This window comes from Scyliorhinus torazame, chromosome 5 (genome assembly GCF_047496885.1).
Source record: "Scyliorhinus torazame isolate Kashiwa2021f chromosome 5, sScyTor2.1, whole genome shotgun sequence".
NCBI lineage: Eukaryota > Metazoa > Chordata > Chondrichthyes > Carcharhiniformes > Scyliorhinidae > Scyliorhinus > Scyliorhinus torazame.
The window spans coordinates 204074120-204100870 of NC_092711.1; the positions used below are offsets into that span (position 1 = coordinate 204074120).

The 26751-nt window shown below is 48.0% G+C and overlaps 1 protein-coding gene across 3 annotated transcripts in view; it reads left to right on the forward strand.

The window, feature by feature from the left end:
- dock11 (dedicator of cytokinesis 11) overlaps positions 1-26751 on the forward strand; it is a 386085-nt gene that overhangs the window by 105277 nt on the left and 254057 nt on the right. For all 3 annotated transcript variants that reach the window (XM_072505033.1, XM_072505034.1, XM_072505035.1), the window contains exons 12-15: positions 7549-7770; positions 8837-8959; positions 15674-15756; positions 16537-16659. In XM_072505033.1, the coding sequence (XP_072361134.1) occupies positions 7549-7770; positions 8837-8959; positions 15674-15756; positions 16537-16659 (551 nt within the window). The remainder of the gene's footprint in view (positions 1-7548; positions 7771-8836; positions 8960-15673; positions 15757-16536; positions 16660-26751) is intronic.

Here is a 26751-nt window from a genome sequence, read left to right on the forward strand (position 1 = left end):
TACTCTTATTTAAGTAATGGGCACAAATGGAAGAACTAACTTTCCTTCAAATAGTAACTTATTATCTCATCAATGTGCCTCACAGTCGGTGATTGTGTTTCAGCTGCTGCCACACTTGATATGTAGATGAAAAGACTGCCAAGTCATACAGCAAGATCCCACTAACAGCTATGTGACGGATAATCAGTCATCTGCTTTTCACGGTTATAAAATCTTACAGCACACTAAGAGGCCATTCAGCCCATCATACTCTTTAACAGAGCTATCAAATTAGCTTCAGTTGCCTTCTCTTTTCCAATAGGCCAGGCAATGTATCATCTACCCAATTCCCTTTTGAATGCTATTGAATTTGTTTTCACTGCTTTCAGGCTGTGCATTCCCAATCATCACAACTCGCTGCCTTTGAAAGTAAACATCCTTAACACCCCCTCTAGTTCTGAAATCTGTGTTCTCTGTCTACTGACCCGCCTGCTAGTTGCAGTAGTTTTAGTTCTCCTTATTTACTCATAATCAAACTGCTTATGATCTTGGAAAATCTCCTCTTTACCTGATCGTAGATTTCCTCGCCTCTCCACATATCTGAAGTTCAACATTCCTGGTAGGATTCTAGTAAATCTCCTTTGCATTCTCTCAAAGCCCTTGACTTTCTTCCTAAAGTGTCCAGAATTAAACATGATACCCCAGCAGTGGCCCAATTGGTGAGTTATAAAGGTTTAGCCCAATGTAATTGCTTTTGTAATCTATGCCTTTATTTATACATGCAACAATCCCATTATCAGTTTGTACCAGCAGAATCATCAACATCAGGGACAAATGTTGGCCAGGACATTGAGATGTCCAATATTGCTTTGAGATCTTTAACCCAAGGAGGACCTCAGCTTAATATAATGTCCAAAGGAATGGACATTACATCAGTACTTTATCAAAACTGCACTTCAGTATCATCTCATATCATGAAGTCCCTGGATGCACAATCTTTGTACTCTGGGGTGAGAGTGCTGGTAACAGAGCCAAAGTTGATGCCCTAACTGCTCATCATGATTGAGGAGAGAACAAACCTTATATCATGTTTGGTGAGGTAGCAGTTCCACTGGCCTTGCTGTTTAGCACAGGGCTAAATCGCTGGCTTTGAAAGCAGACCAAGGTAGGCCAGCAGCACGGTTCAATTCCTGTAACAGCCTCCCCGAACAGGTGCCGGAATGTGGCGACTAGGGGCTTTTCACAGTAACTTCATTTGAAGCCTACTTGTGACAATAAGCGATTTTCATAATGGAATTTCAATCCGTGACTATCGCCTTAAACTTCCAGACTGAAATAGAATGGGGTTTAACACATTTGACTCTCATTTACATCCATTGATATTTTTAGTGGATTTGATCTGTGGAGATTTTGTTGCTGCAAATACCCAGTCTGGCAGTGCTGCAGAAATATAATCACAATGTGCTCCTGGCCTGTCAAAATTGTCCCTCCACCCTGCATGAATTATCGAAGCACTCGGTATGGCTGCTTGCCCTGTCGTGCTACATCTACAGTAAAAGAAGAGCATTATACAAGATAACCAGTTTAATACAGGTGAAGGGTGTCATCTTAGCTCCCTTCTGTCAGGTCATCTGACAATGACTTTTCCAAGTTTGGTTCCTGACAGCCATCTTGTATTGTCGTTCACCAGTTTTAACCTGAGCCTTTTGATTTTTTTTTTCCTGAGGATGTGTGACTGATTTGCCTCATCTCTGCCATGGAATACCTTATTTATCTCAATTAGTTCTCTTCATCATTCCCCCTTTCAAATTGATGATGGTAGAATGGACGGACGAAGACAGTTATGGATCCTAAGTTGACTGCCGATTGCGTTATACTGCTAGTGAGACTGAAAGTGATCACTGCATTCTGTTGCCTCTGTTCAAAGCTAAGAAAAGCCCCAAGTCATCCTTCTCTATTTTTTAAATATTCTTTCATGGAATGTGGTCATTGCAGGCAAGGTCATCATTCATTGCCCATCCCTAATTGTCCTTGAACTGAGTAGCTTTTTTTTATAGAGTCAACCACATTGCTGTGGATCTGGAGTCACATATAGGCCAGACCAGGTGAAGATAGCAGATTTCTTTCCCTAATGGACATTAGCGAACCAGATTATCATTTTAATTCCAGAATTTATATCAAATTCAAATTTCACCATCTGTCCTGATGGGATTCGAACCTGGGTCCCCGGTCTCTGGATTGCTAGTCCAGTGACACTCCCACCACGCCATTGCCTCCCCACAATGTAAGCCTTTTAACTGCAGGGATCAGCTCAGTGGCTATTTACCCTCATCCCTCCATACTTCGAAAGCTTCTCTCAGAGCTAGATCAAAACTGAGGCCAGTACTCCAGGGTGGCACGCTGGCACAGTGGTTAGCACTGCTGCCTCACAGCGCCAGTGACCTGGGTTCAATTCTGACCTCGGGTGACTGTGTGGAGTCTGCACGTTCTCCCCGTGTCTGTATGGGTTTCCTCCGGGCGCTCCGGTTTCCTCCCACAGTCCAAAGATGTGCAGGTTCGGTGGATTGGCCATACTAAATTGCCCCATGGTGTCCAAAGGTTGTGTGGGGTTACTAGGATAGGTCTGGAGATTGAGCCTAGACAGGATGCCCTTTCGAAGGGTCGGTGCAGACTCAATGGGCTGATTGGCCTCCTTATGCACTGCAGGGATTCTGTGATTCTATTCTATGATAAGATTCAATAAACAGGACAGCGAGGAACTATTTCCACTGGTGGAGGAATCCTGAACAAAGGGACATCAGATCCAAACCATTCAGGAGGGGAATCTGGTAGCATTTGTTACCTCTGAGCTTGACTATTCCTTTAGTCTCCTTCTCGGCTTTCTGCTTTCACCCTCAATGAACATGAGCTCATCCACAATTCTGCCGTCACATCGTAACACGCACCTGGGTCCCCGGGTTTGGTTCAACGGTCACTTCATTTTCACTGCCCGACATTGGCTCTCAGTTAAGTAATGCCCCGATTTTAAGATTGTCATCTTTATTTTCACATCCCTCCATGGGGATTTCCCCTCCCTACCTATGTACCTGCCATCAGCCCTACAATCTCTGATTTATCTCCACTCCTCCAATTCAGTCCTCCTGTGCATCTATGATTTCAATCGCGAGGTCATTGGTTGCCATGCTGTCAGCTGCCTGGGCCCAAATAGCCTGACTAAAACCCCGCCTCCCTACCTCTCGGTACTCCTTTAAGACACAACATAAAACCCACCTCTTTGACCACCCGTTCTAATATTTCTTTGTGTGGCTTGATGTGAGTGTATGGGTTGTAATGCTCCCGTGAGGTGTCTTGGGTTGATTTAAGCGCGCTATATACATACAAGATAATATTGTTGAAAAAATGAAATGAAATGAAAATCGCTTATTGTCACAAGTAGGCTTCAATGAAGTTACTGTGAAAAGCCCCTAGTCGCCACATTCCGCCGCCTGTTCGGAGAGGCTGGTACAGGAATTGATCCGTGCTGCTGGCCTGCCTTGGTCTGCTTTAAAAGCCAGCTATTTAGCCCAGTGTGCTAAACCAGCCCCTCAAATCAGATGTTGAAATCTGGAACTGAGAAACTGTAAATGATGGGACAATTGAAATGTTCCTGACAGAGGTCAACAGATTTTTGTTCAGCGAGGATATTGAGGGATATGGATCAAAGGCAGGAAAATGGACATGAGGTACAGCTGATTATGACTGAAGGATGACGAGCATGACTTGTGAATTCGATTATAGTGGAGGAGAGTTGTGCATCATCAACCTCACTCTCTCGTCCTGACTTACCTTGGTCCAGTGGCAAGACGGGTCTAGACGGCTGGAGACAGATCCCAATTCAGTGGATGACCAGGACATCTTTAGTGACTTGTTGAGGCCTAGGCTTCTGGAGATCAGATGGCAGGACAAAATACCAGGCACTGAGAAGCTCACCCGAGCTGGCATGTCGGGTATTCACACCATATTGAGATACAGTCACAACTGAGTTGAGCAGGCGGCACGGTGGCTCAGTGGTTAGCACTGCTGCCTCACGCGCCGAGGACCCAGGTTTGATCCTGGCTCCGAGTCACTGTCCGTGTGGAGTTTGCACATTCTCCCCGTGTCTGTGTGGGTCTCACTCCCACAATCCAAAGATGTGCAGTGTAGGTGAACTGGCCACACTAAATTGCCCCTTAATTGGAAAAAAAGAATTGGGTGCTCTAAATTTATATTTAAAGAAAATATCTGAGTTGGGCTGGTCATGTGGCCAGAATGCCTGACACTCACTCACCAATCTTCTGTGAAGAGCTAGATCTGGGCTGTGCTTTCATGGCGATCAAAGGAAATGCTGAAAGGACACTCTGAAGGCTTCACTTAGGAGTTTTGATATCAACTCCAAATCCTGGGGGTAGCTTGCCCAGGATCACTAAACATGCCTAGAACCAAATAAAGATCAATGGGGCCTCCTTCGAAAGCAAGCGCAGATCAAAGGCAGGGGGGAAACGCAAGGGGAGGAAATCCTGAGCCAGCAACACATCCAAAGCTCAATTGTCTGCAATATCCTGTCTGATTTGTGGCAGCACCTTCGAGGGACAGATCAGCCATAGCAGTAACTACCCACCCAATGGAATCCTAGCCATCACCCCAGGTGGTGAATGTGGTTACCTTCACTCAAAGAACAAATAAAAAAGGCATGACCTAATATTATTGTAGAACAGTTTCAAGGGGCTGAATGGTCTACCCTGGCTCTTACATTCCTGCATACAGTGTTAGCAAGATGTTCTCTGCTTCTGGTCTGATTTTACAATAGAATCCAGAAATTCTGGTGCTCTACAGTGACTGGATGGATCAAGTCTGAACCATTGTCAATCTGTGTATGCAAAACTTTCAAACCCAATGCCATTTGTTGGAAAACAACTTCAAGACTCCCACAATTAAACCTGAGTAGAATAGGTCCACTGTATTGGTGACATTCATTAAAGAATTTAAAGAATGACTGTGCCTACATGCAAAAGCTGGATTACTATAAAACCGAGCAGTCACAGTTATTGCCACAGTTTTTGAGACGAACTGTCAATTTTTATCTCACTAATTCTGTAATCTCAATTATTATTTGGAGCCAGCAAATTGTTCCGCAGTTGGTCGGGGAGTTACGTTGGCTGATGCTACAAATGTTAAGTCACACTTGGTTTCAAGTGTCTTTCAACTGATCGCTGCTGATGGAGGTTAAAACAATAGAGTAAATCATCTCATCTTTCTCGGGGTAAAAAGAATTAAATTATGAGACAAATCAGAAAATATTGGACAATCTCAGCAGGCCTGAAAGACTCTGTGGAGACGAAAGGGAGCTAGCATTTCATGTCTGTCTGACTCTTTGTCAAAGCTTTGACTACGAGTCCTCCAGTCAAAACTTTAGCTCCCTTTTCTCTCCACAGATTCTGTCAGACCTGCTGAGATTGTCCAGAATTTTCTGTGTTTGTTTCAGATTCCAGCATTCTACGTAATTTACTTTTATTTAAATTATGGGACCAGGTTGCATCAATGAAGCTATCCTATAAATCCTAATTTTGTGTAAATACCTCTTATGTGGCACCTTATCGAGTGTTTTCTTTTTTTAAAGTCCAGCTACATCATATCCATTGCACCCACTCTGCAGCCTATCCTGCTGGTTACAATGTAAAAAATCTCAAGAAGTTTGTTAAACATCATTTCCCTTTCATAAATCTGTGTTGATTCTGTCTACTCTCATTCTGAATTTCTAAGTGTTCTGTTAACACAGCCCATATACCCTTGAATCTAGCATTTTCTTGACCATTGATGACAGACTAACCGGCCAAGAGTTCCCTGTATTCGCTGCTGCTTTGTCCAATATTCGGATTATGTTTGTTACCTTCCAATTCATGGAGACTATTCTAACATCAATGAAATTCTGGGAAATTAAAACCAATCCACTACTTCTGTGCCTACCTCTTTTAAAGCCCTACGATGAAAACCCATCAGGTCCAGGGGATTTGTCAATTTTAAATCTATAAATCTCCAGCGCTACTTCTTTACTTATCCTGCTCATCGTTCCCGCTAGGCCCTGGGCATAACCACTTTTTCTTGAATTTTCGTTATTCTTCTACCTTGAAGGTAAGTATAAGGTATTGTCTTTGCCATGCTGTTGACATACCCAGTCCTCAGTGGTAGCTCTTTTCGACTCTGAGTCAAGAGGTCAAGGGGTGGGGTTTTCTGGCCATTCCCGCCGACAGGATCTTGATTTCTGGACGGAGGGAGCGAACAATGGGAATCCTCATTGACAGTGGCGGGACTGGAAGATTCCGTTTTTGTCAATGGCGGGCCACCTCTGCCGCTAGGGGTGGGACCCAGGGTTTAAGTCCCCACTCAAGAATTTTGAGCACATAATCTTGACCGACGTTCAAGTGTATAGAGTGGCAGTGCTGCACTGTCAGTGGTGCTGCCTTTCCGAAAAGGCATTACACTTTATTTTTCTTCTTCATGGGATCAATTAAACTACTTTAAAGCAGAACAGGGAACTTCTCCCTGGTGTCCTGGCCAATATTTAGTCCTCAAACAACGTTACCGAGTTGATTACCTGCTCACCATCACATAGCTTCGTGTACACAAAATAGTTACCTCAATCTCTACACTGCAACAGTGACTGCATTTTAAGTGTACTTCATTGGCTGTGAAGCACTTTTGGGTTGTCCTGAGATTATTAAAATTGTTATAAACGCAAGTATTTCGTGGGTAGCATGGTGGCGCAGTGGTTAGCATCGCTGCCTCTCAGCGCCCTAGTTCCCAGGTGCGATCCTGGCCCTGGATCACTGTCCGTGTGGAATTTGCACATTCTCCCCATGTCTGCGTGGGCCTCACCCCCACAACCCAAAAGATGTACAGGTTAGGTGGATTGACCACGCTAAACTGCCCCTTAATTGGAAAAGAGAATTGGATACTCTAAATTTATTCTAAAAAAACAAAAAAATGCTGATGCGACCATCAATTCCCTCGAAGACACGTGGAGAAGTAAACCGTGGTTTTAATCAGCTTAGAACTGAGCCTGCCTGTGACCGGTACAACACTGAAGGCGGCCCCGCAGGTCAGCAGCTCTTATACTTCCTGTAAAGGGGATGGAGCCATGGGCGGAGCCCGTACATGCCCCAACATATCCCCTGTGGGGGAAGCCACACAATGGCCCATAGGTAGAGCCCACAGAGTTAATAACATAACACAGTGCACTGGTGAATTATCAGTAATTTTACATTCACCACAAATGCAAGTACTTCTTTGCTGGCATAGCTTAAACAAAACAGTTAGTAATGGACAGTAGCCTGCAGGTGATCTGTCTTGTAGGTACTAGCGGATTGCAGTCAACATAATCCTAGGTGCATTGGAACAATAGAGACTGTGTACAGTAATGTTCAAATAGGGACACTATTATTCTGTGTGGATGCAAATACAGTCCACAGTTAAAAGAATCCATCAAAAAGATTAACTTACATTGTTGACAGGCCACATTCCTGATTTCACCGTGACCTTGTGTCTGATTACCAGGTTGAACCTTTCTTTGTGACCCTTGGGCTGTTTGACACAAAAGCTAACTGTAAGATCTCGGAAGATTTTCACGTGGACCTGAACCCTCAAGCTGTCCGGCAGATGTTACTGGGAAGCTGCGAGGGTGGAGCTGGAAATGACGGAACAAGTGCAAACTCTGTCACTGATAATGACAGTCGTCTTAAAGGAGTCGCTGAGAGATTTCTTCGCTACCCAAAACAGGTAGGATTCCTGAGACAGCATCAGGTTTATTGCCCAAAATAATGGTCAGCTTTTCAACTCAACAGCCTTAATTCTTTTACCATTAAAGATGCATTTTACATTTTTCTCCTGAATGTTCAGGCCCAGGGAAGACACTCGGGACCAGACTTGGCCTGTACTAGATGAGGTTACATTGAGAGTGGGCACTGAATCAATTAATATCCACTTTGGACTGTTATAAAGGCTCTCTGGTTAATAGGGTGGTGAAAAAGGGATATTTTATAGAATACTTGCCTTTATCGATCGAGGCATAAATTACAAAGGCAGCAAGGTCATGTTGGAGCTGTATAGAACTTTGGTGAGGCCACAGCTGGAGTACTGCATGTAATTCTGGTCGCCACATTATAGGAAGGATGTGATTGCACTGGGGGGGGTGCAGAGGCGATTCACCAGGATGCTGCCTGGGATGGAACATTTAATTTATCAAGAGAGATTGGATAGGCTTGGGTTGTTTTTTTTGGAGGAGAGAAGACTGAGGGGTGACCTGATCGGGGTGTACAAGATTATGAGCGGTATGGACAGGGTGGATAGGGAACAGCTGTTCCTCTTGAAGGGTCAGTTACGAGGGGACACGCATTCAAGGTCAGGTGGACTGTGGGAGGAAACCGGAGCACCCGGAAGAAACCCATGCAGACACGGGGAGAAAGTGCAAACTCCACAGAGACAGTCACCCGAGTTCGGAATTGAACCCGGTGTCTGGCGCTGTGAGGCAACAGTGCTGACCACCCCTAATTTCTCCCAATTGCTTTTATTCTTCACCTTCGATAATGCTTGTCTTTGGTTTTCAAGGGGACTATTTGCAGGGTGAAGGGGAAAGAGCAGGGAGTGGGGTTCATTGGTAGCTCTTTCAAAAATGGCAGCTCAAACATGATGGGGCAAATGGCCCCCTTCAATGCTGTGTGATTTTACAAAATAAATCCCTTGGTTGAAGATCGTGGAGGTGCACTCCCATTGCACTCAGTGAGCAGTTGTCATCACTTTGGTCCTAATGTTTTTAAATGTGTATGTGCTTTTTTTTTTGTTGCAGGGGATCTTTTCAGTGACTGCCCCTCATCCAGATATCTTTCTGGTTGCGCGAGTGGAGAAAGTGTTGCAAGGAGGGATTGCTCAGTGTGCTGAACCATATATAAAAAGTTCAGATACAAACAAGGTACTTGAGAAGGCTGCACCTCCTCGACTCCTCTGTCAGATAGACAAATCCTTTGCTAATTACTTAATGCTCCATTTATTCACCCTTCTATGAGACGGTGTATATTTTCAAATGTTAAAAAGCTTTAATACTGTCGTAGCGCGAAGCTACTTCTCGGATGGGGAAAGGTGAGAACAAGGGAGGGCAATTTTACAATTAGAAATAGACTCTTCAGCGGTAGGACCAGGAAGCAGGGTCTTGCACAAAGGATTGCGGAAATCTGGAATTTTCTCCTTAAGGCTGAAGATGGAGTCAATTGGGACAATCAGGATTTAGTTTGATAAATTGTAGTTAGATAACAGTATCGAGAGGTATAGAACTGAGGTCCGGATCAGCCATGATCCTATTGAAAGGCATAGCAGGCTCAAGGGGCTGAATGGCCTCATCCCATTCCCATATTGCTCTAATTTCTGTCTTTGTTTGGTCAAGATATGGAAAGTGCTTAACTCTTTAAAGGTGCCTCTTCATTTGTTCACAATCTGTGTAGAGATGTAACTGAGCTTGTTCTGTCATGAAGGTATCCTGTGAAAACATGAGCATTGAGAATGAAATATTAAATGGGAGGTATGCACTTAATATTGTTTTGGTGTTTCAAGTTATGGTTATCTGTATGCCTGGAACATGGCTCTATAAATGGTGCCTTGATTATAGAAAGAAAGATTTTAATTTTTATAGCTCCTTTCATGACCCTGGAACATCCCAAAGTGCTTTACAGCCAATGAATAACTTCAGAAGTGGATTCACGTTATAGTATAGGACATATGGAGGGTGAGAAGGTAAAACCAAGCACTAGTGTTTTGTGCTTAAACGAAGGAGATTACAATGGGATGAGAGAAGAACTAGCTAAGGTAGACTGGGAGCAAAGACTTTATAGTGAAACAGTTGAGGACCAGTGGAGAACCTTCCAAGTGATTTTTCACAGTGCTCAGCAAAGGTTTATACCAACAAAAAGGAAGGACGGTAAAAAGAGGGGAAATCGACCGTGGATATCTAAGGAAATAAGGGAGAGTATCAAATTGAAGGAAAAAACATACAAAGTAGCAAAGATCAGTGGGAGACTAGAGGACTGGGAAATCTTTAGGGGGCAACAGAAAGCTATTAAAAAAGCTATAAAGAAGAGTAAGATAGATTATGAGAGTAAACTTGCTCAGAATATAAAAACAGATAGTAAATGTTTCTACAAATATATAAAACAGAAAAGAGTGGCTAAGGTAAATATTGGTCCTTTAGAGGATGAGAAGGGAGATTTAATAATGGGAGATGAGGAACTGAACAGGTTTTTTGGGTCGGTCTTCACAGTGGAAGACGCAAATAGCATGCCAGTGACTGATGAAAATGAGGCTATGACAGGTGAGAACCTTGAGAGGATTGTTATCACCAAGGAAGTAGTGATGGGCAAGCTAATGGGTCTAAAGGTAGACAAGTCTCCTGGACCTGATGGAATGCATCCCAGAGTGCTAAAAGAGATGGCGAGGGAAATTGCAAATGCACTAGTGATAATTTACCAAACTTCACTAGACTCTGGGGTGGTCCCGGCGGATTGGAAATTAGCAAACATGACACCACTGTTTAAAAAAGGAGTTAGGCAGAAAGCGGGTAATTATAGGCCAGTGAGCTTAACTTCGGTAGTCGGGAAGATGCTGGAATCTATCATCAAGGAAGAAATAGCGAGGCATCAGGTGGAAATTGTCCCATTGGGCAGACGCAGCATGGGTTCATAAAGGGCAGGGCTTGCCTCACTAATTTAGTGGAATTTTTTGAGGACATTAACAGTGCGGTAGATAACGGGGAGCCAATGGATGTGGTATATCTGGATTTCCAGAAAGCCTTTGACAAGGTGCCACACAAAAGGTTACTGCATAAGATAAAGATGCATGGCATTAAGGGGAAAGTAGTAGCATGGATAGAGGATTGGTTAATTAATAGAAAGCAAAGAGGGGGATTAATGGGTGTTTCTCTGGTTGGCAATCAGTAGCTAGTGGTGTCCCTAGGGATCAGTGTTGGGCCCACAACTGTTCACAATTACATAGATGATTTGGAGTTGGGGACCAAGGGCAATGTGTCCAAGTTTGCAGACGACACTCAGATAAGTGGTAAAGCAAAAAGTGCAGAGGATGCTGGAAGTCTGCAGAGGGATTTGGATAGGCTAAGTGAATGGGCTAGGGTCTGGCAGATGGAATACAATGTTGACAAATGTGAGATTATCCATTTTGGTAGGAATAACAGCAAAAGGGATTATTATTTAAATGATAAAATATTAAAACATGCTGCTGTGCAGAGAGACCTGGGTGTGCTAGTGCATGAGTCGCAAAAAGTTGGTTTACAGGTGCAACAGGTGATTAAGAAGGCAAATGGCATTTTGTCCTTCATTGCTAGAGGGATGGAGTTTAAGACTAGGGAGGTTATGCTGCAGTTGTATACGGTGTTAGTGAGGCCACACCTGGAGTATTGTGTTCAGTTTTGGTCTCCTTACTTGAGAAAGGACGTACTGGCACTGGAGGGTGTGCAGAGGAGATTCACTAGGTTAATCCCAGAGCTGAAGGGGGTTGGATTACGAGGAGAGGTTGAGTAGACTGGGACTGTACTTGTTGGAATTTAGAAGGATGAGGGGGGATCTTATAGAAACATATAAGATTATGAAGGGAATAGATAGGATAGATGCGGGCAGGTTGTTTGCACTGGCGGGTGAAAGCAGAACTAGGGGCACAGCCTCAAAATAAGGGGAAGTAGATTTAGGACTGAATTTTACGAGGAACTTCTTCACCCAAAGGGTTGTGAATCTATGGAATTCCTTGCCCAGTGAAGCAGTCGAGGCTCCTTCATGAACTGTTTTTAAGATAAAGATAGATAGTTTTTTAAAGAATAAAGGGATTAAGGGTTATGATGTTCGGGCCGGAAAGTGGAACTGAGTCCACAAAAGATCAGCCGTGATCTCATTGAATGGTGGAGCAGGCTCGAGGGGCCAGATGGCCTACTCCTGCTCCTAGTTCTTATGTTCTTATGTTCTTATATAATATGTCAAGAAGCAGGTAATCTTGCTCCATGGCATTGCAGACCTATAGATTGGATGCTATGAGCGATGTTGTGATTCAGAGTTTACCTGAATTTTCAATTCCCTCTGAGGCCTCCCCGCTGTAGGTGCTCCTCCAATTCTGGCTTCTTCAGCATCCACAATTTTAATTACACCACCATTGGTGATCGTGCTACTGCCTGAAAGGGCCCTAAGCTCTGGAATTCCCTCCCTACATCTCTCCACCTCTCTCCCTCTTCTTTTCATGCTTGCTCCCTCTCTCTCTCTCTTCCTTTAAGATGATTCTTAAAATCTAACTCTTTCACCTATGACGATCCTGGACTCCAACATTTGCTCGGAGACTGGACAGAAACCTCAATATTTTATTTTAATTTGTAAGACTGTGAGGAAAGGATACTTCGCTCCAGAAATGATTCCATGCATAAATAGGGATATGGTATATTAAAACCAACTTTATTATTAGCACAGTATTACTAATTTTAACATCATAAAGACAATTGGGTGTGTTCTCCATTTCTGAGACTGAGTGTGGACCGACGCAGAATTTGTGGAATTTCACGACAGCAAAACTAGTGCCGAACCTGGATTGGTTCAGCAACTGTGGAGGGGCTAGCACCGGCACCACGTGGAACACAATCGATTCCAATGGGAAACGGTGTGGGATTCGCTGGGTTGGTGATTGATACTCAAGAGGCTGACAAACTACAGCCGCATATACACATTACAATCCCCCCTCACACAGCCAACAAGATGGCACCGGTTGTGTTGGAGCGCGCCTATACAGCTGACGGGTCGGCCCGAGGGTACCTAGGGGTGTGCCCTGGGGATACAACCCATGGCCCTAAGTTCACCGTGAGCTGTTAGCGGCGTGTGCAGCTGCATGACACATTCCATGCCCTATCACTCTTCTTCAGCGGCCATAACACTGGTTTCACGATTTTTAAAAGCACAAGTGAACCGCACTGTTGGGAACTCAGCCCATCGGAAGCGGAACATCACGGAGGCCCCGGAGAATGCCAGGTTGGGCCCGCTAAAGAAATGCAAACGGTGTTTACTGTGCATGTGTTCTGGACCGCATTGACTCCGTTGTCGAGGTGATGGTGAATTATGATTTGGAGTCAAATCGGCACCCGCTGCAATTTTAGCGTCAGAACCTATTCTCCACCCAATCGCGTTTGGGTGTCAGCCAACGGAGAATCCCGCCCAGTAGCTTTCAATTACCAGTTAAACAATACTTATCAATGCAATGAAATAATAACCCTTAACTGCTATCTTTATCTCCATTCAAATCACACCCATCTTGGAGTGTCCGGGTGGCCCTATCAGGGTGGCAGGCGCACTGCAAGGGTGCCTGGTGCCAGTTTGGCACTGCCACGTATCAGGTCTGGTGGGCCTTACCAGGTAGAGCTGGGTGTGTTGGGGTGAAGGGGGTGTTCCCGGTGTCCCCTCGGAGGTTGGGGGTGAGGCACAAATTGGGGGCTGAAGGTGGGGGGGTGGCAGGAGAACTGGGCAGAAAGACAAAATGGCGTCCCGATCTGCGAGGAGACTTTCCTGCTGGGCTTGCCAGTCGGAGATTACTCTTAATTGCGGCTTCAGCAGAGGTTGACTCACTGAGGCCAAGAAAAATGGCAAAGTACCGTTGGAAAGCGGGGTGTTTCTAAGCCCTTGAGCCAACGGGAAACACCCTGCTGAATGCACCCAAAATCGGAATTTTTTTTTTTGTTGAATCGTGCCCAATATATCTGAAATTCCTACATTCATCACAGATCAAGATTTTGGCAAATTTGACCTTTTTTACAAAAGGGGCCGGGATTCTCCCCCACCCGGCGGGGCGGGGGGTTCCGGCATAATGGAGTGGCGGGAACCACTCTGCCGTCGGGCCGCCCCAAAGGTGCAGAATTCTCCGCACCTTTAGGGGCCAAGCCCTCACCTTGAGGGGCTAGGCCCACGCCGGAGTGATTTCCGCCCCGCTGGCTGGCGGAAATGGCCTTTGGCGCCACGCCAGCCGGCGGCGAAGGTACTTCGGCGGGCGCGCATGCGTGGGAGCATCAGCGGACTCTCGCGGCATCCCCGCGCATGCGCAGTGGAGGGGGTCTCTTCCGCCTCCACCATAGTGGAGACCATGGCGAAGGCGTAAGAAAAAGAGTGCCCCCACGGCAGAGGCCCGCCCGCCGATTGGTGGGCCCCGATCATGGGCCAGGCCACTGTGGGGGAACCCCCCAGGGCCAGATCGCCCCGCGCCCCCCCAGGATCCTGGAGCCCGCCCGCGCTGTCTGCTCCCGCCGGTACGGTAGGTGGTTCAATCCACGCCGGCTGGCGAGGGTTGACAACGGCGGGACTACGGCCCATCGCGGGCCGGAGAATCGCCGGGGGTAGCCCGCCGACCGGCGCGGCGCGATTCCCGCCCCCGCCGATTCTCTGGTGGCGGAGAATTCGGGACACGCCGGGTGCGGGATTCACGCCAGCCCCCGGCGATTCTCCGACCCGGCGGGGGGTCGGAGAATCGTGCCCAGGATTTGAGTACAGGAGGCAGCAAGTCTTGTTGCAATGATATAGAGCCTTGATGAGATGGCAACTGGAATATTGTGTGCAGTTTTGGTCTCCTTATCGAAGGAAAGATATACTTGCCACAGAGCGAGTGCAGGTTCACTAAATTAATTCCTGGGATGGAGGGATTATCAATGAGGGAAGATTAAGTAGACTGAGCCTTTATTTTCTGGAGTTTAGAAGAATGAGAGGTAATCTCATTCAAACATACAACATTTTCTACAGGCCTCAAAGGGGTAGAAGCAGGAAGGATATTTCCCCTGGCTGGGGAGGGTGTCCAGGGAACACGGTCTCGGAATAAAGGGCAGGCCATTCAGCACTGCGATGAGGAGGAATTTCTTCACTCAGTGCGTTGGTGTATCTATGGAATTCTCTGCTTGCGAGGGCAGTGGCTGTTCAGCCACTGAATATGTTCAACACTGGGATTGATAGAAAGTAATCACCATCAGAGGACCTCACGGCCAGCCCTTGTATGTTGGAAAACAGATGTTCAATTTCCACTATTCCCGATATAGATGCTGGTGGGTTGAGGCTTCCTGTCAGCTGCATCCATTCATAAAATTTATCCCTCCCTTCACCATAAAAGTTTTTCACGGATCCAGGAATCCGAATATTTGCAGCCTTCGACTGACTTCAGCAAACGTGCATTTTATTTGGAGAGAAAAGTTTTAGTGAGTCAAGGATTTTGTGCTGCATTCTGACCAGCAACTGGAAACTTGTAAGGGGCTTTCATTGTACGAAATGATTTGACTGAAGAGGGATGAAGCTCTGACAGACTCACTCCTTGTTCGCTTCATAACAATTTCCTTAGACGTTTTGGCCTTCAAGGTAGACATCTCATCTAAGTTTCAGAATCTTTTATTGTGTGTTACATAGCATAGCCTAACTGAGCTTACGTACGTCCTGATCATTGGATTTACCGAGCAATGCCATTGGAGGTCTATTAGTATATAATAAACTAATATTAAATGTAAATGATGTAGAAGTTTGATGTGAATACATTGTCCATGATACTGTAGGGGTTCAAGTGGATACCTGAGTTTGACTTGTTTCCAACATTGTATTGATATATTCCTCTCCATCTACTCCATGTACAGGCTACTCAGAAAGTGCTTAAAGCTGCCAAGCAGATATGCAGCAGACTTGGAGGATACAAAATGGCCTTTGCTTGGGCTGCGAGGTCAGTGTTTATGCATTGCAACCAATTGTAGTTGGACATTTTTTTCTGAAATATCTATAAGCTAAAGATTGCGTAAAACTGCCCTCTCAAAGTGCCTTTTTGGAACAGGAACTCGTACCAGTATAGCACCTTTCCATGTTCCGAGGCTGTCCCAGTGAATGTCATATCCAGTGACTTACTTTTCAGGTACAGTTTTGTGGGGAATTGGCAGCAGCTAATTTGTGTAAATAATAGATGGTTCAAATGTCCAGCCAATCACTTTTTATTAATGCTGGTTGAGAGGGGACACTGACGTGGACACTGGGAGTACTTCTGGAAAATACTGAGTTGGGATCTTTAGCTTCCTTTTAAACCTTTGTACAAGGCCTTGGGTTAACATTACATTTCCAACACCTCCAATTATGTGCCATTCCCTCGGTGCTGCACTGTAGTGCCAGCCCTTAAATCAAGACTAATGTGACTCTCTCCCCAGATTCTATTTCGAGCCATTTCTTACTATAAGAAGGAAAATACTTGCATTTATGTCCAGTCTTTTTGCCCCCTTTGGATGCCCATTGGCCGCTAGTGGGATCTTCTGGTCCCGTCGATGCCTTCAGTGTCTTGCGTGGCTGGCCCATCCCTCCGCCCGGGAACACGCCGTGGGGGATTGCCTCCGGCGGGACTGGAAAAGTCCCACCTGCAGGAAGGGATGGAAGATCCCATCCAATGTTTTGAAATTACGTTTCAGGTACAGTTAAAGGTAGAATTCACTCTGGTAACCTTTGTTTTTCATTCTCACAGACCTGTGTTTAAGGACAGTGAAGGCTCCATCGATACAAGTGGAAAGTTCTCGCCTTTTTACAAACAGGACAGCAATAAGCTATTGGATGAAGATCTACTGAAAATGCTGACAGACTTCAGAAAGTGAGTACTGGGTCCTTTCAGCACGCCAAAGGAAATTGTGAAATGTCTCATTGTTCTGAAGAGGCACCTTGAGGGTAAATTTACTACTCCGCCCTCTTGAGCAGTAAAAGGAATGAGGGTGGGGGGCTAGGCTGCAGTGCTGAATCTCTGTCTCTAACCTCTCCCTGCAACCATCTCCGCACTGACACGTTGATGCACTATCAATTCGAAATGGCTATGTTCGGAGAGGGCACACATTTATACTCCGCCTCATGGGCGGAGCCAGCAGGCAGGGATCTATCCCCGTACCTGTAGTACAGGGGCCTTATCGTAATACCCATATATACAATATAATACAACAGTGGTGACTACCACATTCACCCCCTGTTAAAAATGAGTCCAGCGGGGGGGGTGGAAAACTATTTACATACAGATTGGTTTTAAAATTACAGAGAATGTTACAAATTTAGACGATCGGGCGCCTTGAGCTTTCGTTGAGAGCGCCGCAGTGCTGGTGGCGACTCAGGCGTCGGCTTGGTCTTTGGTGACTCCGGGAGCGTGTCGCAATCCTCTTCATCCCCGGGTGGGAGCAAGGGGAGGACGGATTGTCCTGGAGCTGGGTCTGCAGTGGGGTGCACCGGGGAGAGGAGGGTGACGCCGGGGCAGGGGGTGGGTGTGTGGGGACCCAGCTGGTGCCAGATCCCTGAGGGAGACGGTGCCTTGGCGGCCGTCGGGGTACGCTAAGTAGGCGTACTGCGGGTTCGCATGGAGTAGCTGTACTCTCTCAACCAATGGTCCCCTGAGTGGAGCCACACGTGCTTGCAGAGGAGAATGGGTCCTTGAGCTGCCAGTCACGTTGGGAGCGAAACCCTGGAGGTGGACGTCCTGGGGAAAGGCAAAGAGTCGTTCATTGGGGGTTTCGTTGGTCACGGTGCACAGGAGCGACCGAATGGAGTGAAGTGCGTCGGGGAGGACCTCCTGCCAGCAGGAGGCCGGGAGATTTCTGGACCGTAGGGCCAGCTGGACGGCCCTCCAGACCGTCCCATTCTCCCGCTCCACCTGCCCGTTTCCCCTGAGGTTGTAGCTGGTCGTCCTGCTCGAGGCAATGCCCCTGTTGAGCAGGTACAGACCTCGCTCATAAATGAGGATCCCCAGTCGCTGTGGACCTCGGCGGGGAAGCCGAACAGAGCAAAGATGGTGTTGAGGGCTTTGATGACGGTGGCAGACGTCATATCGGGGCATGGGACGGCGAAGGGGAATCGGGAATACTCGAAGACCACATTAAGAAAGTACGTGTTGCAGTCGGTGGAGGAGAGGGGCCCTTTGAAGTCTACGCTGAGGCGTTCAAAGGGGCGGGAGGCCTTCACCAGGCGCGCACGGTCTGGCCAGTAGAAGTGCGGTTTACACTCCATGCAGACCTGGCAGTCCCTGGTGATTGCCCTGACTTCCTCGATGGAGTAGGGCAGATTGCGGGCCTTGATGAAGTGTTAAAAGTGGGTGACTCCCGGGTGACGGAGATCGTCATGCAGGGTCCGAAGTCGGCCCACTTGTGTGCTGGCACATTTACCTCAGGACAGGGCATCGGGGGGCTCGCTGAGCTTACCGAGGGCGATACAAAATCTCGTAATTAAAGGTGGAGAGCTCGATCCTCCACCTCAATATTTTATCATTTTTGGTCTTACCCTGCTGTGTGTTGTTAAACATGAAGGCAATCGACCATTGGTCAGTGAGGAGAGTGAATCTCCTGCCGGCCAGGTAATGCCTCCAATGTCTCACAGCTTCAACGATCGCCTGGGTCTCCTTTTCAATGGAGGAGTGCCGAATTTCGGAGGCATGGAGGGAGTGGGAAAAGAATACCACGGGCCTGCCTGCCTGGTTGAGGGTGGCGGCCAGAGCGATGTCTGATGCATCGCTCTCGACTTGGAAGGGGAGTATCTCGTCGATCGCGTGCATCGCGGCCTTGGCGATGTCGGCTTTGATACGGTTGAAGGCCTGGTGAGCCTCGGCCGTCAGGGGGAAAACGGGGGATTGAATGAGTGGGCGGGCCTTGTCCGCATAGTTTGGGACCCACTGGGCGTAATACGAAAAGAACCCCAGGCATCGTTTGAGGGCCTTGGGGCAGTGCGGGAGGGGGTGTTCCATGAAGGGGAGCATGCGATCGGGGTCGGGCGCTAGAACTCTGTTCTGAACCACAAAGATAATGATGGCTAATCGGTTCGTGCTGAACACACACTTCTCCTTGTTGTAAGTTAGGTTGAGGAGTGTGGCGGTGTGGAGAAATTTGGAAAGATTAGCGTCGTGGTCCTGCTGGTCGTGGCCGCAGATGGTGACGTTGTCCAGGTACGGGAAAGTGACGCGCAGCCCGTACCGGTCAACCATTCGGTCCATCTCCCGTTGGAAGACCGAGACCCCGTTGGTGACGCCGAAGGGAACCCTAAGGAAATGGTAAAGGCGGCCGCCTGCTTCAAACGCAGTGTATGGGCAGTCCGCCTTGACAATGGGGAGCTGGTGGTAGGCAGATTTCAGGTCCACTGGAGAGAAGACCCGGTACTGTGCAATCTGATTGACCATATCAGATATGCGTGGGAGGGGGTACGCGTCGAGCTGCGTGTACCGATTGGTGGTCTGACTGTAGTCAACGACCATCCTGTTTTTCTCCCCGATTTTCACCACTACCACTTGGGCTCCCCAGGGGCTGCTGCTGGCCTTGATGATACCTTCCCGCGGCAGCCGCTGGACCTCAGACCTGATGAAGGTCCTGTCCTGGGCGCTGTACCGTCTGCTACTGGTGGCGACGGGTTTGCAATCCGGGGTGAGGTTTGCAAACAGGGAAGGCGGGTCGACCTTATGGGTCGCGAGGCCGCAAACAGTAAGTGGTGGTAGAGTTAGGCTCTGGAGGTTGCACTGGAAGTCCAGGCCAAGTACCAAGGTAGCGCAGAGGTTGGGGAGGACGTAGAGCCGGAAGCCGCTGAACTGTACGCCCTGGACGGTGAGGGTGGCGATGCTGTCCCCCCGGATCGCACCGGAGTGGGATCCGGAAGCCAGGGAGATTCTTTGGTTAATGGGGTGTACCGCGAGGGAGCAGGATATCTCGTGCCCGTCGACCATCACCTTTGTCGAAGCGGTCGCGAGGTTGTGCGGTCGAGACTGGTCGATCGTGACCGAGGCGAGACGCGGCTGGTCGTCGGCGGTTGCAGGTGATGAGCGGCCCGATGAGGTGCCCGACGGGCAGGGATCCTGAGAGGGGTAAGATGGCGGCACCCACGGGCCGCATGTGTCCTGGGGCAGGCAAGATGGCGGTGCCCATTAGTTCTGAGGCAAGCAAGATGGCGGCGCCCACGGTCCGCACGTGTTGTGAATGGAGCAAGATGGTAGCGCCCATGGGCTGCACGTGGTCTGAGGAGAGGAAGATGGCGGCGCCCACTGGCCGCACGTGGGGGGTGCCGGGACAATAGCGGCGATTGAGCGGGTCTGGCACACTGCAGCAAAATGTCCCTTCTTGCCACAGGCCTTGCAGAGCGCACTCCGTGCCGGGATGCGCTGCCGGGGGTGTTTTGTCTGTCCGCAGAAGTAGCACTTGGGTCCCCCAGGGTTGGTTGGCTGCCGCGCGACGCAGGCGTGGGGTTGGCTGAGGGCGGTCACTGATGGGGTCCACGATGGGGTGGCCGCTGGCGTGGTCCACGATGCACATGGGGGTGCGCCGTCCGGTCGGGGGCATAAGCCTGTACGTTGCGTGAGGCGACCGTGACCGAGAGCGCTAGTTTCTTGGTCGCAGCGAGATCAAGAGGCCCTTCCAAGGCGCTGGCAGATGTAGTCACACCCTATGCCCATAACAAACGCGTCTCTCATTTGCAGGTTCAAATGTTCAGTGGCCGAAACGGCCTGGCAGTCACAGTCTCTCACCAGGGCGAGCAGGGCACGCCAGAAATCTGAGAAAGGTGCTGCTACAGAGGGGAAGGTAGGCAGGGGGTTTGGGCTGAAGGCACTTGCAACAGCGCCGCTCCCGATAGCTCCGGGGAGATATTCAGGGAGTCCGGTAATAATAGCTTCATTGAAAATCTGGAGGCAGTTTCGCCAACACTTCGGGTTGGGTTTAGGGTCAAGGGAAATGCCGATTCGGGGGAACCACAGATTTGAGCCAGGGAGGTGGGATGGAAGTTTTCGGAAATGGGAAAAGAAGGGGATTAAGACGCTAAAAGATTTGTTTCTTCGGGGTCGGTTTGCAGGATTGAGTGAGCTGGAAGCGAAGTATGGGCTAGAGCAGGGAGAAGTGTTTAGGTACATGCAGGTTCGGGATTTTGTCAGGAAGGAGATACAGAGCTTCCCAGAGGAACCAGCCTCCACATTGCTGGAGGAGGTGTTGACGACAAGGGGACTGGAGAAGGGGGCAGTGTCAGCGGTGTACGGAGATATTCTGGAAGAGGATAAGGCACCACTAGAAGGGATCAAAGCAAAGTGGGAGGAAGAGCTGGGAGAGGTTATAGAGGAGGGGGTCTGGTGTGAGGTGCTCTGGAGAGTGAATGCCTCCATCTCATGTGCGAGGTTGGGGCTGATACAGCTGAAGGTGGTATATAGAGCGCACCTCACGAGGGCGAGGCTGAGCCGATTTTTTTGAAGAAGTAGAGGATGTGTGTGAGTGTTGCGGGGGGGTGGCCCGCGAATCACGTTCATATGTTTTGGTCCTGTCCAAAGCTAGGGGAGTACTGGAAGGAGGTGTTTAGGGTAATTTCCAAGGTGGTGCGTGTGAAACTGGACCCGGGTCCCCAGGAGGCCATATTCGGAGTGTCGGACCAGCCAGGGTTGGAAACGGGAGTGGAGGCAGATATCATAGCCTTCGCCTCGTTGATCGCCCGAAGGTGGATCCTGCTGGGATGGAGAGCAGCCTCTCCACCCAGTGCCCTGGCGTGGCGGGGGGACCTGTTGGAATACTTGACCCTTGAGAAGGTTAAGTTCGAACTGAGGGGAAGCTCGGAGGGGTTCAACAAGTCATGGGCACTATTTATTATGCACTTTAAAGATCTGGATAACATCGAACATTAGTTGGGGGGGTGGGGGTGGGGCTGTGTAGATTAAGGGACTACGGGTAATCCCTGATTCCTTTTTGTCATTTGTTTATGTAAACATGCGGGCTGATGTTTGGGGGTTGGTGGACGGATGGGATCGTTGTTATTATGGGGATTAACATATCTTGCTGAATCTATTTTCTGAATTTATTGTTGATGGGTGTAAATGTGGGAGAAAATGTGAAAAAGGAGGAGAATAAAAATATTTTAAGAAAAAGAAAATAAATCTTCCACAGACTCCGGGAAGTTGGTGCCGCGTGGATAGGAGGTGCCTGCCGTAGATCTTGTTGGTCTGCTGAGCGTAATTTTCCTTCAGTAGCGCCATGGCCTCTGCATAGGTAGGCGCGTCCTGGACGAGGGGAAAAATGTTGGAGCTCAGCATCGTGTACAGAATCTGGAGCTTCTGTGCTTCTGAGATTGGGTCTGGCGCAGACCTGATGTATGTTTCAAAGCAAGCTAGCCAATGTTGGAAGTCCTTTTTGGCGTTGTCTGCTTGTGAATGCAGCTGCAGGAGATCTGACTTGATGCGGAGGTCCATCTCTGAAAAATTTCTGTGTAATAAATTGATGCACGATCAATTACGACGAGACGAGAGTAGAATGTAATCGAGGATTTATTACACAGAGATGTGTGGCCTCCTACAGCAGCTTACAAAATTTACATAGAATTTACAGTGCAGATGGAGGCCATTTGGCCCATCAATGGCTGCTGTTCGGAGAGCACACACATTTATACTCCGCCTCCTGGGCAGAGCCAGCAGGTAGGGATCTACCCCAGTACCTGTAGTACAGAGGCCTTACTTTAATACCCATATATACAATATAATACAACAGTGGTGACTACCACACACGTTTAATCTCATCTTTTTTTGCAAATGGTCAGAGTTTCAGAACTGTTGTCTTGTCCCTCTTTAGCTCGGCGCTGTGTTGACTGAGCAGGATGAAAAATGTGGGAGGCAAGTTTCACCTGTTGGATGGGGATATGCAATGTGGTTTCTCGCAGCCTCTGTATTTTTGGGATATTTACACCTGCAGTTTGTCTGTTTTCGGAGCCACCGAGATGGCCATTGCCTGAGCTGGATAGGGTTGTATTCCTTATTGATCCATGTAGGCTTTGTAAAAGCAGATACAACAGCACTTTAGGAGTTGTGGTTATATTATTAGTAGTGCGAGTTTTTGGTGATGTGTGACTGATTCAGGTTTTCACAAGCCAAGTGGATTAATTCTGTGACTGTAAAATATGAGTGGCAATCTCTGCCAGATCATCGACATGGGTACCACCATTACACGTGAGGACACCACCCACCAGGTAATTGGTACAGGACCTTGGATTCATGTCGCATTCATCATAGAATTTATAGTGCAGAAGGAGGCCATTCGGCCCATCGAGTCTGCACTGGCTCTTGGAAAGAACACCCTACCCAAGGTCAACACCTTCACCCAAACCCAGTAACCCCACCCAACACTACGGGCAATTTTGGACACTAAGAGCAATTTAGCATGGCCAATCCACCTAACCTGCACATCTTTGGACTGTGGGAGGAAACCGGAGCACCCGGGGGAAACCCACGCACACACGGGGAGGATGTGCAGACTCCGCATAGACAGTGACCCAAGCCGGAATCGAACCTGGGACCCTGGAGCTGTGAAGCAATTGTGCTATCCACAATGCTACCGTGCTGCCCCTACATTCACCCTCCAATCATGTGGCCTGGGCTTGCGAAATCCTACCAATTGTCCTGGTTTGAGACAATTCACACCTCTTTAACCTGTGATTATCCCTCTCCAGTTGCTCCATCTGGGCCTGTAGACTTAATGACCAGCAATGGCTTGCATTCAAAGTATCGGCTTGCATCTTTGACTTTGCCTATGTATATATATGTTTCTGGAGCCCACCTCTTCATTCACCTGAGGAAGGAGCAGTGCTCTGAAAGCTAGTGATTCGAAACAAACCTGTTGGACTTTAATTTGGTGTTGTAAGACTTCTTACTGTGCTCACCACAGTCCAACGCCGGCATCTCTACATCATGCAAAATATGAAATTAAACAAAGTGGAAATAATGATGCCATGACTGAGCTCAAAGCAGAGCGAATATAAAGGCGACCTCCTGTTTTCTGATGGCAGGATCACCTGGTCCCGCCACTGTCAATGGGATATCCCATTGAATCCATCCCACCTAGCCTTTGGACAGTAAGGGGCAATTTTGCATGGCCAATCCACCTAACCAAAGTCTTTGGACTGTGGGAGGAAACCAGAGCACCTGGAAACCTACATAGACACAGGGAGAACATACAAACCCGCACAGATGGTCGCCCAGGGCCCGAATTGAACCCTGGTCCCTGGTGGTGTGAGGCAGCAGTGCTAGCCACTGTGCCAACTTGCCGTAAAAATTTTATTAATCAAAGAACTGGACAAACGAAAGGCAATCTTTCCTCACAAGGTTCAATACATTTGCCCAAGGAAAAAATATCGGGTGGAATTCTCCCAGTTTGAGAATAAGTCTAGTGGAGGTGGGGGCGTGGGGACCTGGGGTGTGTCCCGCTGTGGAGGATGGTGGGAAAACGCACTAAATCTTCTGGCCCTGACCTAATTAATTATGCACCCAGCTGTTTTAAATTGTATTCCATTGTGGGGCAGGCCTGGATAGCGCACAGCCTGCCGTTTGTGTCCAGGTGTCATTTATAAAAGTCACCCAACATCAATGACCCACTATTAAAGAAAGAAAATGGACCTCCTGAGATTAAAGGAGGATCTCCAGAAACATTCTGAGCCTGGAAGATGGACATCATCCAGGACACTGAATCTGGAATGTCCACCTGCAGATCATCCCCCAACCCACTCCTGTGGTATTCTAGGGTCCAGGGTATCATAAAATCATAACATTTACAGTGCAGAAGGAAGCCATTCGGCCCATCGAGTCTGCACTGGCCCTTTGGAAATAGCACCCCACTTAAGCCTACACCTCCACCCTATCCCCGTAACCCAGTAACCCCACTTAACCTTTTGGACACCAAGGGCAATTTTGCATGACCAATCCACCTAACCTGCACTTCTTTGGACAGTGGAAGGAAACCGGAGCACCCGGAGGAAACCCATGCAGACATGGGGGAAAGTGCAAACTCCACACAGACAGTAACCCGAGGCCGGAATTGAACCTGGGACCCTGGAGCTGTGAGGCAGCGGTGCTAACCATTGTGCCACAGTGCCGCCCTAATGGATAGCCTCCATCCTGAACTCTGGAGACAGCACCTGGCATTGTTCAGATGAGTCCTGATATCTGCATGCCACGTTGTGCAGACGTGTTACATGCTGGCATTGCAAATTCTGGCGTGGTGGGGGGAAGCGGCCAGGCCTTCCTCTTGCATTTTATTAGCACGATGCAAATGGGGTTCGCAACGTCCTCTGGCAGATTTCCCGACCTACTATGTGGACACCAGTGGAAGATTCACACTGGTACAAAACCGATTTCTGGTCCTGCCAAATTGTCCCACTGCACCCATCAAACATGCCACCGGTGCTTGGAGAATTCCCCACAATCCAGTCTTGCATGTTTTTTGGACATAATGAGGTTGGTGGATCAAATGGCATTTTTTCATGCTATGTTTACTGATGTTGCTGGAAAGTTTCATGATGGTCTTAAAGGTCCAGTCCTCTGCCAGTCTTTATTTAAATGTTGACACCCACAACTGAACAAGCTCCACTCCTGTCAGACCTGTGCAAGTGGTGTTGTAACTGGGTTGATGGCATTATTGGCTGTCCCCCAATTTGAGGATGATGTCTACTCAGAGGTCACTATTTTCTGCCAGGTGACTGAACAGTTTGATTATCAGTTCCAGATCTTTGTGCACATGGGGCAGGTCGGCCCAAGAGGTAGGGGCCAGGTAGGGTGCTCTTTTGGAGGGTTGGGGCAGACCATATGAGTAGGGCAGCATGATGGCACAGTGGGTTAGCCCTACTGCCTCACAGCGCCGAGGTCCCAGCTTCGGTCCCGGCTCTGGGTCACTGTCTGGGTGGAGTTTGCACATTCTTCCCGTGTTTGCATGGGTTTCGCCCCCACAACCCAAAGATGTGCAGCGTAGGTGGATTGAACACACTAATTGCCCCTTAATCGGAAAAATATGAATTGGGTTCTCTAAATTTGTTTTTTAAAAGCTGAATAGCCTCCTTCTGCGCTGTAGGGACTCTATGATTCTGCTACACCTTTTTCAAAGAAATTTCTAGTTGTCACATGATGTACCATTTTGGTAGGAATAACAGCAAAAGGGATTATTATTTAAATGATAAAAGATTAAAACATGCTGCTGTGCAGAGCGACCAGGGTGTGCTAGTGCATGAGTCGCAAAAAGTTGGTTTTCAGGTGCAACAGGTGATTAAGAAGGCAAATGGAATTTTGTCCTTCATTGCTAGAGGGATGGAGTTTAAGACTAGGGAGGTTCTGCTGCAATTGTATATGGTGTTAGGGAGGCCACACCTGGAGTATTGTGTTCAGTTTTGGTCTCCTTACTTGAGAAAGGACGTACTGGCACTGGAGGGTGTGCAGAGGAGATTCACTAGGTTAATCCCAGAGCTGAAGGGGTTGGATTACGAGGAGAGGTTGAGTAGACTGGGACTGTACTCGTTGGAATTTAGAAGGATGAGGGGGGATCTTATAGAAACATATAAGATTATGAAGGGAATAGATAGGATAGATGCAGGCAGGTTGTTTCCACTGGCGGGTGAAAGCAGAACTAGGGGGCATAGCCTCAAAATAAGGGGAAGTAGATTTAGGACTGAGTTTAGGAGGAACTTCTTCACCCAAAGGGTTGTGAATCTATGGAATTCCTTGCCCAGTGAAGCAGTAGAGGCTCCTTCATTAAATGTTTTTAAGATAAAGATAGATAGTTTTTTGAAGAATAAAGGGATTAAGGGTTATGGTGTTCGGGCCGGAAAGTGGAGCTGAGTCCACAAAAGATCAGCCATGATCTCATTGAATGGTGGAGCAGGCTCGAGGGTCCAGATGGCCTACTCCTGCTCCTAGTTCTTATGTTCTTATGTACCATTAATTACCACA